The sequence below is a fragment of the Cupressus sempervirens genome, chromosome 9, assembly GCF_028749045.1.
Source record: "Cupressus sempervirens isolate cs-2001-9-10 chromosome 9, ASM2874904v1, whole genome shotgun sequence".
Lineage (NCBI taxonomy): Eukaryota > Viridiplantae > Streptophyta > Pinopsida > Cupressales > Cupressaceae > Cupressus > Cupressus sempervirens.
In genome coordinates, this window is record NC_143126.1 from 367853298 (window position 1) to 367870403 (window position 17106).

The following is a 17106-nucleotide window of genomic DNA, read 5'->3' on the forward strand; positions in this document are numbered from 1 at the left end:
CGTATAGAAATACAAAAGAGAGAGAGACTACAATAAGTAGATGAATGTAATACTCTAGGATAATGTGTTGGTGTAAATAAGTATTTACTATTTACACTTACTTAAGTTTACTTAGGTTAATGCATTATTTTATTATTTATTTAGGTGACACACTTAGGAGTTTGTGTACTCTCATAAGTTGTCATGTTGACAACACAAAAGTATGCAACTCTAATTCAGCACATGGTGTCTACAACACTAGAGTTTGCATCATTCATTGAATTGTCATGTAGACAACACAGTTATTTGCACTCCCTTTTTAGGGCATGTTGTCTACACCACTGATTTGTGTGCTACACCATTGTAAGCTTATCCTCACATCATCGCACTTATTTCCGTGCTTAATGGAGGATAACCCATATCTGGTGGACATATGCCTGGTTGTATGACTTATCATGTTGCTGACTTCTATGCATTCTAGAAGCTCTCCAGAGGCCTTTATATACAGGCACTCCTAGTGTACTTGCACATGGCATATTGAATGAATATATCGTCATTCTGATCATACTCTCTCTTTGGTCTACTGTTGTGCTTGTGTTTGAGTTCCTTGGTCTTGGGTGAATTCTGCCCTAAGCCAAATTCTCACATAATGAATACTTATCTGAACATAAACATCATTGATACAAGTTGCTCTAATGAGGGTCCATTCCATTTTATAGAGTTTTTATCCTTTAACTTTGTAGTCATTAATCTCTATATCTAAAGCGACTATTAGATGACTTCAAACCTCAAATAACCAATCAGTCCAAGTATTTACAGATACTTGCTCTCGGCAATAAATAATGCATCCAAATAGCCTATTCTTGTCTTGTACATTTTGGCATCTATTTTATTTGGAATATGACCAAGATTCCTAGAATCAGTTTGCATATGTCATGAGTGCTTTGGATTCGCCAGGCTAGAAGACGTATCCCTCTCTGTGGTTAATTTGACCCAAATTATATTGGACTACACGATGCTCAAGTTTGGTACATAAATAATTTTCTTTTGCACTTTCACAAGGATCCCACTCACAAGCTTTATGCTTGTGGAGCGAATAGCAACTTGGGACAACAAAATTAGGGAGAATCCATATTTCTTCAGCAACATTAGTTGATGAAGTCAAGGTAGTACAGGATAGTATAAACTAGAACACAAAATGTATCAATCAAACCTTCTTTAATGTCTTGTCATCTCACATTATATTCTGCACCATATATTTATAAGATTTTGAGACATTAGTGTAAGTCATAGCTCTGCAACAGCTCATAGGTCATTTAAGGATGAGCAGACTTATTTTGTCCACTCGCCCTCTATGTCTTCCAACTGCATGTCAAGCTTAGTCACCTTCATAATATAAGAACCTTCTTCAATTCCATCAAGTGAAATTCTAAACTTCAGCACAAGGATACAGTAGACAACCCTTGATGTTCTACAATATCATGGGATCTGATATATGTGATACTCAATCCTTCCTTCCAGCAGAGGCTCCAATGTCAATAATACATTGTCTGTGATATTTTATATGCATTCACAGGGGCCTAGGCAGAACTATATTGTACCAGCAAACTCCTCAAGTATCAGTGTTGGACCAATACAATCTTATTATCTCTTCTCCTATAAAATATTAGTTTGCATTTACAAACTAGTTCCAGCTGGATAGAGGAGGTTCCTGACTGAGACTTTTAATAGTAGACCTCCCAACCACCCTTCTCTGGTAGAAATGCTATTACAATCAATAGTCCAGATAATACTTGTTAAATGTCTTTGTTGAAATGCAAAGAAAGTCCTGATCCTTTATTGATGCCAATAATCAAATATTAACCATGTTAAAAATAAATCTATTTTCTTATCGACATGCAATGGTAAACTCCTTATAATTCCACCCAATCATATACGGCTATTATATCAAATTTTGCATCATGAAAAGTTTCGAGAAAGGGAAAGACCAATATGTTATCCTCCCCCAAAAATAGACTTGACTAAATTTACCCTGTATCTTTTTCTTCAATAAGTTGCACTCATTATTTCCACAGTGATAGCATGACAAGGCTTGCAATAATAATCACAAAAAAATCTCTCAAGTGTCTTAATTCATAAAGAATTCTAAATTTCACTCTGAAAAGCACCAATCACACAAAACTGATGTGGACGCTATTATAAGTGTCATGTTAGATTTATTCTGCTTACAAGTCACTCTCGTTCGGTCTTGTGTGGACCTGCTGCAAATGTTATACGTATTTCTTGCCCAATGACATTGACCCGCGTGCTATCTTATCAATCACTGGCTATGTAATGATTTCTTTGTCCACCTGTATCGTTGTTCCTTAAGACTGAGTCAGGCGACATTAGAATACCATTGACTATATTTGTATAAACATCATCCATTATTTTGATATCTCTTATAACTGTTGAAGACCCCTGTCAGCCTGTTCTGTCGCTGATTCCATGCTTATGGTTTACGATATTAAAATTTCTGACGCCATCTGCGTACTCTAGTTTTAAGAGTTTGGTTATTTCTTTGACTCTGCTCTGATACCATGTTAATGATGATTAAATTTCTATCAGATTTAATGGCATGAATGTCTTTTGTAATTCAGGATTGAATTTTACCAGTCTCTGATTCAATATGTGCAGGTTTGAATCAGGAAATGAAGATCCTGATCTTATGCCAAATGTAGGAGAGATGCAATTTTAGAATTTACAAATACTGAGTATTACAAGTCTGATATATCTCTGATTGTGCTGGATCTGTACTAGATAACATTTACGAATTTCGATGCATCTAGGCAGATCGATTCATGGTTATGTATCGTTTCAATCCACATGGTGGAGACACGTCCATTTAGGACATGCCCCAAAATGCAACTGTTCATTACAAAGAGGAACCCCAATCATAATCGGGATTAGCTAATACTGCATTAACTAAAATATATATAAATATGAGATCGCCTAACATGGAATATTAATCAGACTTAATCTGATTCAATATTATCTGTAATCACTGAAGATAGTAAAAAATGAAATATTCATAGATAATCTGTACAAGCAGATTTGCAAATATAGTTGGATTCACAACTATGATCTGGTACATGGATGATTAACAGTTTTATAATCTATGTATATACATGTCAGTATATACAGTATATATATCATGCATGTATCTGACCTTAGTCACAGAGTTCGGTGAATTTCAACCATCAGGTTCGAAATTCCGCGAACTTCAAAACAGCAACAAAAAATTCGTTAAAGTTCGCCTAATATTCGTACAGATATATCAAGCAGTCTTCAATAAAATGTCTTCAAGGGTTTTCTGATTTTTTTTACCTGCACGAAGAGGCATTAATCTGTTTTTTTCCCTATCCGTGTTTTTATCGTCTCTTAGAGCACCATTACACAAAGGTTTATGTCTCTGTTTTTATCATCTCTGTGAGCACCATTATGAAAAGGTTTCATGTTACACTATGGCATGGACGAAAAGCAGAAGACATTATTCATCGAACAGCATATACTCCTCTGAATCAGCTTCAAACACGATCAAATAAAGTCCAGATTTCAATAGAATACATGAATGATCTTACTCCAAATTATTTATCCGTAATTAATTTTTATATATTAAAATTATATTGTTTTGTATGTTAATATTATTTTTATTATTTGTATAATAATAATTGTAATGCCAGTCGGGTACATCTTTAATTTTTTATGTTATGAAGTTTATATACCTGAAGCGCACTTCAAATTAAAATATAATCAAGTGGTAAATATTATTTATTTATACTATAGTTTTATATGCTTAGATAATATTATTTTATATGTTAATATTATTAGTTTTATATATACTGTGATATTTTTATTTTTATTTTTTATCTTATCAACATCATCATTATTATTATTTATATAGTGTTTTTTATATATAGATAATATTACTATTTTATGTGATAAATAGTAGTAGATATAATTTTTCAATTTAAGTTACAATATTGTTCTGTATAATGTTTATCTAAATTTAAATTTATTATTTATAGTTTATAAAAATTAATTTATATAGGCGAATTTAATGTCGAATTTTTTCTGACTTTTTTGAGGTCTCAAATTTTATCCAAATTTCATAGTTGCTTAACTCAAACCTTGTGACTTAGTATCTGACCATAGCTATCATACTTTAACAATTGGGGCCCTTCCCATAAATTGGAAACGTAAATTCCTGACTTAATCAAATATTTATATAGATGAACTACTGGCAGAGTACTCGCCAAATTGCAAAAATTGGCAAAGTTTTTATGACTTTTACTGTTGCCAAAAACTTACAAAAATTTTGGCAAGAACTTGTCAAGTACTCTCTGAGTTTTTGTTAAAGGGAAAAAAGGCCAAATCAATTTCATTTCTCATTTCTTCACTTATATATTGCTGAAAGGGGAAAAGTCTTTCAAACACTTGCAAACTGATTTTGATCGATTTGAAGCGTACTTGAGGCGGGTTTGAAGCACATTTGCAATGGGTTTGAAGCAGAGTTTTTGAAGAGGATGACATCAATGATTTGGAGAGTCGGGCTCTGCAGGAGGGTGGATTGATTTCATGTTGGATGACATTTAGTTGAATGAGTAGCCATTGCTAGTGCCAGGAGAAGCTAGAGGCAGAGCTATATCTAAGATTGAGGACTAACCAAAAATTGAGTTAGACATTACCGAGCAAGAAGGCAATCGTGCCTAGCACAAACTTCTAAGATCAGACCCTCTAGTTCTACCTCTCGCTTAGTTTTTATTAGTTAATAGAACTGAAAAGAGGAAGATGTAATTGGAGTGATGTATTTACTTTTAGTTTTACATAAATAATTACTATTTTTCTTCCAGCCATCAGTATTCCTCAAGAGAATGCGACTTTAAACCCACTTTATGTTTAAATATATCTAGACTAAGCTTGTTTGTTTTGTGTTCTCATTTATTGACTCACTGGATGTATCTTCTCATTGAATTTTGCTAAAAAAGCATTTCTAGTTAAATTTAAGCAATTTTTTAAGTTGTCAAGTTCTTGCTGAAAACTGGATGAATTTTTCCCCGAATTTATTTGTAAGACCTTGGAGAGTTTTTGGCTTTGGCGAGTTTTCCAAGTATGAGATTCTATAGTACTCATAATTCCAGGACACTCTGAGTCCTGGTGAGTCCCAAGGTCAGTGACCCTAGTCAAGTCCCCAAGGCCCTGGACTCTCGAACTCTATGTGAGACTCGCTACAAATTGGTATTTTGCCAAGATAGGTCAGCCTTGCCAAGTCCACTCAAAGTCCGAGTTTTCATATATGATAATATTATAGGGGAACCTAAAAAAGAAACAAGAATATACATTCATTGGCCATTCTCTCCAAATAGGTAAAATGTTATATGAAGAAATAATTCCTTTCAACTCGAAGACGAAAAATCTAGTCTTAACAAAGAAAATTCAATTGATTGGTCAAATATTTTTGGATCTTTACATCACTTTTATCATTGGAGAATAAAAATGCCAGTTATCCTCAACTTCCATATTTGTCTAGATGATGCCTGTTTTCATTTGAATTATCCCTTTTTTGCCAAATTGCCTTAAGCTTATGCAATTTTCGATCCAACTGTTAATGTAATGCCAATTATCCCTCTGCTCTTTTTTATTAACCTTTGCTTACAACAGCATTTAAGAAATTTAGACCAATAAGATAGGAGAGCAGCCCAAAACAGCTTAAAACAGCTAAAAAAACCTAATAATTCCCCACCATCAACTATGGGAAAGATAAAACCTACAAAAGGACCAAAAGACAACAAATCTGAGCCTACATATCATCTCAGATGGAGGCACAAGTGCTGTAAGCCCAAAAAAACAAAGACAAAACTCAATCAAGAATCAACAGCAATATCCCTATTCACCTTGTAGAAAAAGCGGCTTGCCATAGTCCATTGAGTATCCTCACCAATCACTTCCTGAGCTTCCAATTAAAGCCTCTAAACTTCTAGTTTAGAGCCCCTCTTCTTTTTTGGTTTATCCACCATCAGTGGGCTGGCTATAAAACCAATACCTCCAGAACAATCCATAACATCCCAAGGGGAAGGAAAATTCTGAAGCTGAATAAATCAGACTTCCTTCCGGTAGCACAAAAATTTTATTTAATGTGCCTGATAATTTCCAAGTAGACCACAATCATTGAACACAAAAAGTTAACAATGGTATCTTAACAAACACCCAGTGCTGGCAAGCTACTAACAAAATAGTTAGCAAAATAGTCACTAACAACATATAACAAGTTCAAATTATGATAACTATAATGAGGCCTTTCAGTACAAGATCTCGACTTTTCCAACCACTGTCCCTCTAAGGAAGAGGAGTAGGACCTTTGGGATTGACAACAAATTGCCATTTCACTCAGGGATATGTTCCACCCAGATAAATTACTCAAATTAATTTGTTTCCTTCAAGTGATTGATAGAGATTGGTTTTAAAGGAAAATATAAATCAAGATTTTTGTGTTTTGTTGGTAATTAAAGAAGACTACCATTGAGCTTGTTACAACACAACACAAGACCTAGAAAACCTCTATCACCCAAAGCTGATCAAAAAGTGCACAACAAGCTGCTGCAATTCTTCCCATAATAAATTAGTAGAATTATGTTGCTGAACTAATGAACAAAAGATTAAGAAGGTCAAGGTAAGTTGTTTTGGGGTCAAAACCAAGCGACATCCAATCTGGCAAATGAGATCCCCTTGTAAACCTCACAAACCTTTCATTGTATTCAAATTTTGTACCCCGGGATTGACATCATAACTTGGGAGAAAACCAACACTTACAAATCCTTGTACAAGATATACTAGAACTCAGAGAAACAAAAGACGGAAAATTTGCAACTACTCATGATTAATCCAGAATAAGCACCTGTCCCAAATTATTCCCTGAAAATCACATAATAATCGTTGACTGAATTTCAACAAAACTTGCGTTTAAATCGTGACTAAGTTGCTGAAAAAATGGGCAACAATCAGCAAGAAAATCAGAAACCCTAAAACGGTGTGAAAACCAGAAAAAACAGTGAAATCATGAAAAAAACACATGAGAATGTTATAATACCTACCATATGACATCTAATCTGCAATCTTGGTCGCCAAAGAGGGAAAAAAAACAGCAGAAGAGTGAAGACTTTGGAGGCGTGTTGGCTAGACGAGAGAATTTCACAGCTTTACTAAAGCTTCATTTTTTATGATATGTCCAAATTATTATGCCAAAACATTTCCACTTCATTATTTACTTACACTGTTAACATTTACAGATAGTTCCTGCATGAAAATATGAATGATAGAGATACATAATATTTCTACAATCCATATTAGAAATATAAAAGAAATGTATTTGTATTAGATCATAGTAATTCAAACAATTCAAGGCAAAACAGAAATGTATCACACAATTTATTTATATTATTTATTTCTTCTACATTCCATATATTATACAGTATAATATATCCGTCATTTATAATTCTATTATTTATTTATATAGTTCGTTTAGCTTTTTTTATTAAATGACAGAGATACATTATAATATATGGAATGTAGAAAAAAGAAGTAACGGCAAATATAAATGTATGCATACATAGTACATACATACATACACATACTCACACACAAACACACACAGACATACATACATACATGCATGCATGCATGTATATATACAGTTAAAGGCAAAAGCATTTTTATTCAAATCATACAGTTAAAAAGGCAAATACTGTTCTACATCTTCCTAAAAGGATAAAATAGTAGAGAATATTAAAAGAATAGGAATACAAAAGCCTAATGTACAGCCTGAGTTGGCCTGGTGATGGAGAACTTATGCTTTTGAAAGAGAGATCACAAGTTCAAATCCCACGGGGGTTAAGGTATGTATGCTTTGTTTGTAACAAAGTTAGGTGCCTCCCGCAAGGAGTATGGGGCCAAAAAGCAAATGGCTGGTATCATGGACTATAAAGCTCATTTCCTGTCCTTTCCTAACTAACAGAAAAAAAAATAGCAAGACAAAAATAGTACATTCCACATTATAACTTCAGCTGATCTTTTTTTTTCTATGCATACACATAAACAGAAGAGGACAGTAAATTGTAAAAAGAATAAAAAGCAAAAGCCATAACAATGGCCTATTGAATTAAAAAAATCCATTGAAAACCACATGAATTCACACTTCACAAACAGTGCTAAGAACATAGTTCTAAGTTATCTTATGATACATAATATAGCACATGTAGATATGCTAATATAGCACCTGTAGACATACTAATATATCACCTGTAGAAATGTTATTTTTGGTTTACGAACTATTTGTCACCAGCAGTGGTGATACATAATAAACTACTTGATAAAAAACTTGTTTTGAATGTCTTGATGATCTGATGTTCTTTCTGTTTAAACTACTTCATATGCATAGCTAATACTTGAACTCAGTCACTGCCCTCTTAAATAGTTAAATTGACATTTTGACAACTATATTGTAATTGACATTTTGATAAATGTAACCATAGAATTATGTATATACTGTTATTGTGTTTGGTGCAACGTAATCAGCAATATAAATATAAAAAATGAAAATCTATTTTGCTACAATTAATGGCTTGAACTCTATATTTTTTTGCTCTCAATATATCTATGCCAGAGAAATGCCTATAACTTTTTTAAAAAGAGTCATTATTGACAGTTATTCTTTAAATTTTCGCCTTTATTTATAAATTAAATTTTTTCCCTTTTTTTTAAAAAGAATTTACTTTTGGTTTGCCAATTATTTCCCCAAATGATTAATCCTGCTATGCTCAAACCCTACATATAGCTAAATTGAAAATTTATGATATTCACATTTATATTCTGCCTTCTACATCCTTAAGGTTGGTTCCTGTATGTCAATGAATATAAGCACAACTCCAGTATTGACAATCATATATTTTTAAAGATCTCTGCTGAAATGCACTAAGCTGAGAGTTTGGAACTAAAAGAGTAGTGTACTGTGATTTACAAATTTATCATGTTAGAAAGTCTAATTAGCATAATCCTTAAATATACAATATTAGAAATAGTGTAAGTATTGATGGACATCATAAATAATGATATCCAAGGAGAAACACATGACAGACCAAAAAAGGCCCTAATGGGTATAAACACACCAACAATAGAAACTCCATTTGTTCCTCTTATGACACAAAGCTTCTGCAATGTATAGATAGTCGTAGTAGTCTCACATGAACCATGGAACTTTTAACTTGATCATCTCACAGAACTACACTTGTCATGTATCCATACTTCAAGGTGGCCAAAAGCTGCCCCAAACTATTACCGTGATCGTTTATGAAGTGAAAAAATTAATGGATCATTTGCTTCACAGCCAAAATCCCTAAGATGTGTTATGACTGGAAGCTCCTCACATCCTCAGCAACATTTCCATCTCTCCATAACACAGAGTCTTCACATGTTGCAGATAATTCACAAGTCAAAATCGTTGAGTGACGAGTGGCATAACTCATCAGTTACTCGGTAAAAGGTCAATAAGTTTTGCAGAAAACTTTGCCAACAATTATTATTTTCCAGTGCCACCTGAAAAAAAGTTCCTGTTCTACTTATTTTGACAATGATCTTTTGAGCTCTGCATTCAGATAGGGTTTACAAGCACTCAGCTGGGGTCATAAGTGGTTGTAGATATTAGAGAGGGAATTTTGACTGGATTTTCAGTGGTGGTAGTCTGGTATGCTTTTTTTCTGTTTACAAATTTTCTTTCAAAGCATTTTCAATTTCTTGTATTGTTTTTGTTTTATTTTCTATACAATTTCAAAACTAAAAGTCTCTTTTTTTTAATATGTTAGGACTAGGGATACATTTCCCTATAGAAAAAGCACAAAACATATAAAAGCGTCAACCCTTGAATAAAGGTCCTTTTAAAGTTACTTCACTGAAAAACCGTCACTGTTAACATCTAAGGACTGCTTCTACAAACCAAGAAGTTCAGCTATCCCTGTAACTAACTTGTTGCCGAGCAACACAAGACTTTGTGCAGAAGACAAAAAAGTTTAATGCGGTAAACAAGATTGTTTTTCAGTAACTACTTTAAGATTATGTTTTCTCATAATTTATTTACTGTTGCGCTACTAGTTTTTTGTTTGACTGATTTCCCTATTTCCTCTTTTGCTAGGATTTTGGCTTTTTTCCATTTTCCAAAAGTTAAATGGCATCCACAATTAAATTTTGAAAACTATAATTTGCATTCATTATTGGTATTGACACCCAAAGTTGATACTCATTTTCTGGTGTATGAACTGTATTGAACTTCAGTAAGGCGTTCCCTAAATTCAGTACTGTGCATGCTTTTGAAGATATACTTTTAACAAATTTGAATTTTTTAATGTTGAGAAAATTTACCAAGTTACTGTTAGGTCTTCCCCCGGATATCCCAACTGATTGAAAATTTTGGTTCAGTCAATTATTGCCAAGTGTTCTTCAACCATGGCTATAATTAATTTTGTGATGTTATAACCAACTAGGGATCATCAAAGCATCATACACATGTTATCTCTAAACCAGTGCAACAACACTGACCAAAACTTCAACTAAAACACTCATCCATTTCAGATCAAATATCATCTTTGTGCACTGAGAGAATTTCAATTGATATAAAACTTCTGTTGTTGCCATGGTAGGATCTCTAATTTCCACCCCCAATGCCAGATTGCACAAAAGATAGTCAAAGGCCAATGAATTGAGAAAATAGCTTTCATATCTCTCAACTGTTAAGTGTTTAGAACTAGAGCAAGCCACTGGATATTGCTCTCACTGGCATGCCCCTCCAACCAAGGCCTTCATTAAATTCCTGAATTTAGCATCCTCAAAGTCTAAAATTCAATCCTGGCAAAATAATATGTGTAGATAAAACCATTCTCCGTCTGCTACCATGTCCTCAATAAACCCTCCAGCCATGCTCAATATCAAGCACCAAGGATCTTTTAAACTTGTTGAATGCTGCAGTGCTTGTAATCAGTCCTCTGCCTCAGGGGATCTTTAAAAAATCCTTCATATCTAATCAGTAGTTCTCATTCATAGCAAGCACAAGAGTCAACAACTACAAGAACATTTACCTCCAAATCTTTTCCCAGGAACCATCAAAAGTTAAAACATTAGAATTGCTTTTTCAGGTCAAAGTTTCAAACTATTCAACAGAATTAACAAGGATTATGATTCAGAGCATAACATATTAAATCACATTAATAAAGCATTCATCTCAGAACACTCGAAATATCATCTGACATAATATAGAATGGCGTTTATATTACTCAAAGAAGAATTGCAGAATTGACAGCCAATATTGCCAACTGCACTCTAGATAGATCTCTTCAAAACGTGGCCCTTACTCATTCATGAAAGTTACAGAACACCTATTTCTACCTTGTTGCATTGACTGACTAGTCAGAATTATTAATTACAGTGCTAATATACATTATTCCAGTAATGAACACTCTTAGCCGTCCATGAAGTTACAGGACACCTATTTCTACGTTGTTGCATTGACTGACAAGTCAAAATTAATAATTAAAGTGCTATTATACATGATTCCAGTAATTACACACTTACTAAAATTAAAAACATTGAAGGCAGTTCATTGCAAGGCCTTCAAGAAACACTCCAAGAAAGCTAGCAAAACCTTTTGGCAAACCCCTGCTGTCTGCTTTCAAAAAGGCCTCCAAGAAGCCCTGATTGCTAATTAGTAATTACAATAAGTCCCAGATTATCTACTATACTATTTGCTTCATAACTTTATTAGTGAAAGGCAAGAAGTCTAATTATATAAAGTACAAATGATACACTATTTGAGCCAACACATAATTTCTACAATTTATGGATAATATTCTTTAGAGTTACTGCCAAAAGATCATTGTATAAATTTTAATGAAAACATCTTATTCAGTCAATACCATTAAACATAAATAATTTACTAGATAACTAGCAATACAAGAATTGAAAGTGGAATTCCTTCAAACATTCCATATTCACATACGGACATCTGACACTAATTTGAATTTTAAACATTGTTGTACACAAGAACTTTCACCAGAGCAATTACACAAACTGCTCAATAGAGCAATTCCACATTGTTTTTATAGGATACATTCTTCTATAGGATTTTCAATTATCTCCCACAGAAAATCATTTTGGTTAGGCGGGTAGATTGGAGCCTTGAGAGCAGTAACCAGTGGAGTTAATGCAGAACTAGCAATCACATTTAAGAGATTCTACTTTTGAGTTTCATGATAGAAAGTACTAGCCACATTTTTATACAAGATGCAATTTGAGGATTTCCATCCAGAGAAGATTGAGGCTTTATGGTTTTACCCCAATCTCCTCTGTCAGTTGAGTGGGAAAACACTTACTTAAAGCAGGGTGCATGATTTATAAGTAGGAGATATTTTAATTCAAAACCCACCAAACAACACCTTTTCCTTCCAACTCGACATTTTCATTTTTTTCTGACTGAATAAGTTAAAAAGAAAACTTAGATTATTTTCACCTGCAGAATATGCAGGTTTCCTATGCTCTATGCTTTACAGAAATCAATAATTTTAGGCATCTCTTTCACTTACATCTTGATGATGGATCACAGAGTATGATCCAAAACATTGATGTTAAAAAAATCATACACGAGCTAAACCAGAAGCTATTGGTTCAAAATAACAAAATAGTAAAGCTGTTTCACACATATAATGTGCAGTCATTCACTAAATTCATGTGTACAACTTCAAGTAATTTATATTCGAGAATACTATATACAGTCACTAGGTTCCTGTCAAATGCAAATGAGGTTATAGCTTTCAGGTGTTTAGCCCCATTATAAGTAAAGTTTTCTATATGAAGTCTAAAAAACACTGAATTTTCTATATTGACTATTAAGTGTGAAAAACAATTACAGAAATTAAATGTTTAACTTTTTACTGTTTGTTGATCTCATATAAGCACAGAAACTTCTGGGGAATCAAGATGACAACTGAGGAAAAAGATAAAACAAAAAAACAGTAGGATATTCTTTCCTGTGGCCCTTCTCACTTGCTCGGTCCCTAAGGTGGCTAAGCCTTAGTAACTCTGTTTCAAACCACTGCATCACAAACAGGCAAGAATAATGAGCATAATCTAATTGATCATCTAAAATTTTCAAAAGGACTAACCACTACAAGATACTTCCTCTTCTATAATTTGGAGTGGCAAAAGAAAAGGTGAACAAAGATTAGACATTTATTTATACTCATTTGTCATATAATCCAAGAAGACAACACTCACATCATTTAGTTTAACTTCATGTAAAGCCTGAGCCTTCTCCTCAATCTCAATCTGCCAAAAGATTTAGCCATTACTCTGGAATCTAGAAACACGGCACTTAAATAATATACTACATACAAAACATCCAGTTCGAAAAATTATTTATAAAAGAAAATTTTACCACAGTTGGTCGAGTAACAAGTCCACATCTTACACTCTGCCGAAGACGCTTGCACTCTTCCTGTAAAATATAAACCTAGTCATATAAGCCTACTCACCTCATTTTAGTCATTAACAATTAAAAGAATATTAGTATTAATGAAAATTAAGTAATTTCATTAAAAGCTGCTGGTAAAATTTTCATGTTTATCTTCAACAGACAGTTCTATGCTGGATTGTGTATATCCAGCACAATTCATTGAGTTGGGACCACTTTCATGGTAATTGGCATTCAATACAACTCATCAAAATTCTGGAAGAGAATTTACTCTTTTGGGGTTTAATGCTAAAACACTAAAATTTCCTAGGTTACAAAACACAAGCTAACACTTAAGAGTTGCAATTCTTTAAGTCATATTCCACTTTAAGTAACTGATGCACATATTAGTTATCTTCACTTCACAATAGAGTTGTACAGAAAATGTAAAAACGGCTACATTTTTCCTACCCTTAAGTAGAAATTGGGCTGCAACAAACCGAGTCCTTGAAAAGGAAAAGATTCCAAGAAAAAATGAGCACCCCTCTTCATAATGAACAAGCAGCACATCTACAACCCTAACCACATCGAGCTCCTTAAAGACAGATCAAGTTGACTTAAGAACAAAATAAAATCTAGCAAATCAAAATAAATTTGCAAGGACAACTAGAAAGCACTGACTAATGATAATAAGTAATTACTGATGGAATTCATTTACTGACACTGATTTTTAGTTCAAATGCGATCTGATTTAGTGCAGTCGCACAATATTTTCATTGAAAAATTGCTCTTTCTGGAATTCTGCATTCTGCTCACATGGAAATAAATCGGTAACATTAAAATCAGGTTTTGGTTTCATCATTCTGTGCTGTCTCAAGCATTCAGATTTACCAACATGGGACAACAGACATATTGGGTTTCTTTTGATCAGAATGTGATTTTTTTTACTAAAATGAATGCTATTGCTGGTCTGATCATATTGTTTTCACCTGTTTGTTGTTACATCGTTTAAAAGTGAGCTGGTTGTAGCATGGAAAATAAGAATGAGATTTCTCATTATAGATGTTAGCAGTAGACTATCACACTAAGCACAGGGTCTATTCATCTTTAATTGCTGGAAAGAAAAAGGGGTCCTGAGTGCGATCCTATCCATTGGAGAACTGGGAAGAACTTGAAGTTGCATCTTATTGACCACTGCTTTAGAAGAAGTTTTCTGAGCATGATAGGAAGTTTGACCTGCTACCTTGAATCTGCTTACGACAGGTTCACTTCAGATCTGTAATCAAAATTATGACCAATTAAGGTACTCTAAGGTCTAGAAATTATTTGATTGCAATTTTAAAATGAATATTAAATGATTTTCTCATGCTTTGCAATGGCATTATGAATATAAATCTGTGTCTGCAATCACATGCAAACTTGGCAAGCAAACATAATCACATTTACAAATTATTTCCAAAAAAAAAATAAGGTTGAACATTACTAAGGATTTATAATATTTCACTAAAGGGTCATAGTTTGCAGAAATAGATGGAACAAATAAAATAATATATTTTTAGAAAGTGGTGATTAACCCTCAAGACACTTAGCACTTCTCCATGACAGACTCTATGACAGCTCATTAAGTTGGAGACAACTCTCAAGAACAGACCCTTAACTATCTGTGCTGGTAGAGACAAGGTTGAATGTAACGAATCTAAGACAGGGCCATACCAACACCAAAGATGGCTACATGATCCAAGAGAAGGATGAAGAGACATCTTCTGTGCCTCTTCACCTTCGTTGGCAAAAGGTTTGCCTCCCAAGAGCGGGACTTTCTCATGGGCAGCTTTGCAAAAGAGATTTTGACAGAAGATAGATTTGATAAAATGGCCGATCATAGCCCCTCCAAGTGTACTCTATGCAAGTCCAATGAAGAAGATGCATCTCATCTAATATTGCAATGCCCCTTGGTATAAGAATATTGAAGATAAATGTGTGTTAAACCAAGAAGGTAGGACTGTAATGTCCCCATTTTTACACTTCCCTTATTTTAGTGTCAGTCTAGCTAGCAGAATTGGCATATTACCAGGTTCCTAAAAGCCAATGTGATGGATAGGGAATCCTCTCAAGGGGCTATTACGATAATTTTTTGGCTTGGAGAAACAGTTTGGTCACCTTTTGGCAGTCTCCTAGATTTTCGGAGAATACCTACTTCTTAGGAATGAAGGGGAGAGTCAGCAGAGATACACCAGAGGGCCTCCGGGACCATATTAGATGTTTCTAGCATTTCTAAATTTTAGGGTCGCGCTGCCATTCAGTCCATGGCAGCCAGATAGCAGTAGAAGACCATCATCTTCAAACAGAACTCAGATTGGAGGCTAAATCAGTGAGATGTGACTTTTTGAGAAATAATTTAATAATTTCTAAAGTTTGAGGGATAAATATAAGTGATTAGTTTTTTACATTGGGCCCAAGTCCCTAGGTATTATATTAAGTTAAAACTTAAAAGGGGGCCAAGATTCTAATGAGTAAATGACTCCTCATGAAGTGAGAGTCTAGCAGGGGATTAAAAAATAATGAAAACATTGTTTTGCGTTAAAAAGGGGGAAAAGGCCTAATTCTAAATTGCTCTTGGAAGGAAAATCATAAAATGAAGTTTTGGAAGGTGGTTTGGCACCCAGAAGTCATTTTTTTATATCAGCTTGAGGAGAGAGCCTTGATGTAGGGTTTTTTCATCAGATCTACCTAGTTAAGAATGAAAACTCTCAATTAGACATTCATCTGCAGATGTGTAATATCATCCAAGGATGAATTATAGATTTTCTGCAAATTCTGATGAAATAATACTGATATATTACCTTCAACCTTGCTGGAAATGGTCCTTAGATATTCTGGACAGAATACTAAATGTTCTTGGAGAATGGTGTATAAATCTGGATATTGTTTTAATCCTTATATAAAATCGCTCCAGGTAGAAATGCTAGAAGAGAAGAGTTGGGTGTAAAATGTGTGTCTTCTATCCACATCCTTGCCTCTCCTTTATAGTGAACCCAAGGGACATGTCCTTACAAAGGACATGACCCTTTCTAGCTCAGCCCTCCATAAAACACATTTAATTTACTAAGATCGGCATCTCTATTTGTTTGTCTAATAGTTAGTGAAACTAACTACATTTAGGCAGTTAAGACATTAAGAAAATGTTCCCATGCGGATTGTGATCTGCATTATAAATTAATGTATCCTAAAGGCCAATTCACTTAAAAAAATTCCATGCATTACCAGATTTGTTCGATTTGAAGAAAAGATCATTATATTATCAGAGTTACTTAGAATTAACACTCCTTGTTAACTTGATAATCATAATGAGAGATAACATATCTAGCACCATCAATATTGATGACTAAGCATAGATTGCTACTCTATATCTATCTGAATCTTCTAAGCATGTGGTATCATTGTACACATGATACTTCGTCATATTACTATACCTATAATATGAATTATCACCTAGTCTTGTGATACCAGTATTGCATTGCATGGAATGCAATACGCAAGATAAAATCTGGAGAGTGATTAAATTTTTCCTTTATCCAAGTTATGACTCATGGGTACTGACAAGC

At 33.8% G+C, this 17106-nt stretch overlaps 1 protein-coding gene across 1 annotated transcript in view; it reads right to left on the minus strand.

Annotated features, from left to right (window-relative positions):
- LOC149538823 (zinc finger CCCH domain-containing protein 19-like) overlaps positions 1-17106 on the minus strand; it is a 98363-nt gene that overhangs the window by 15548 nt on the left and 65709 nt on the right. Inside the window, exons 6-8 of the mRNA XM_089800147.1 lie at positions 13490-13549; positions 13330-13380; positions 13077-13147 (exon numbers count right to left, since the gene is read on the minus strand). Of these exons, the coding sequence (XP_089656273.1) occupies positions 13077-13147; positions 13330-13380; positions 13490-13549 (182 nt within the window). The remainder of the gene's footprint in view (positions 1-13076; positions 13148-13329; positions 13381-13489; positions 13550-17106) is intronic.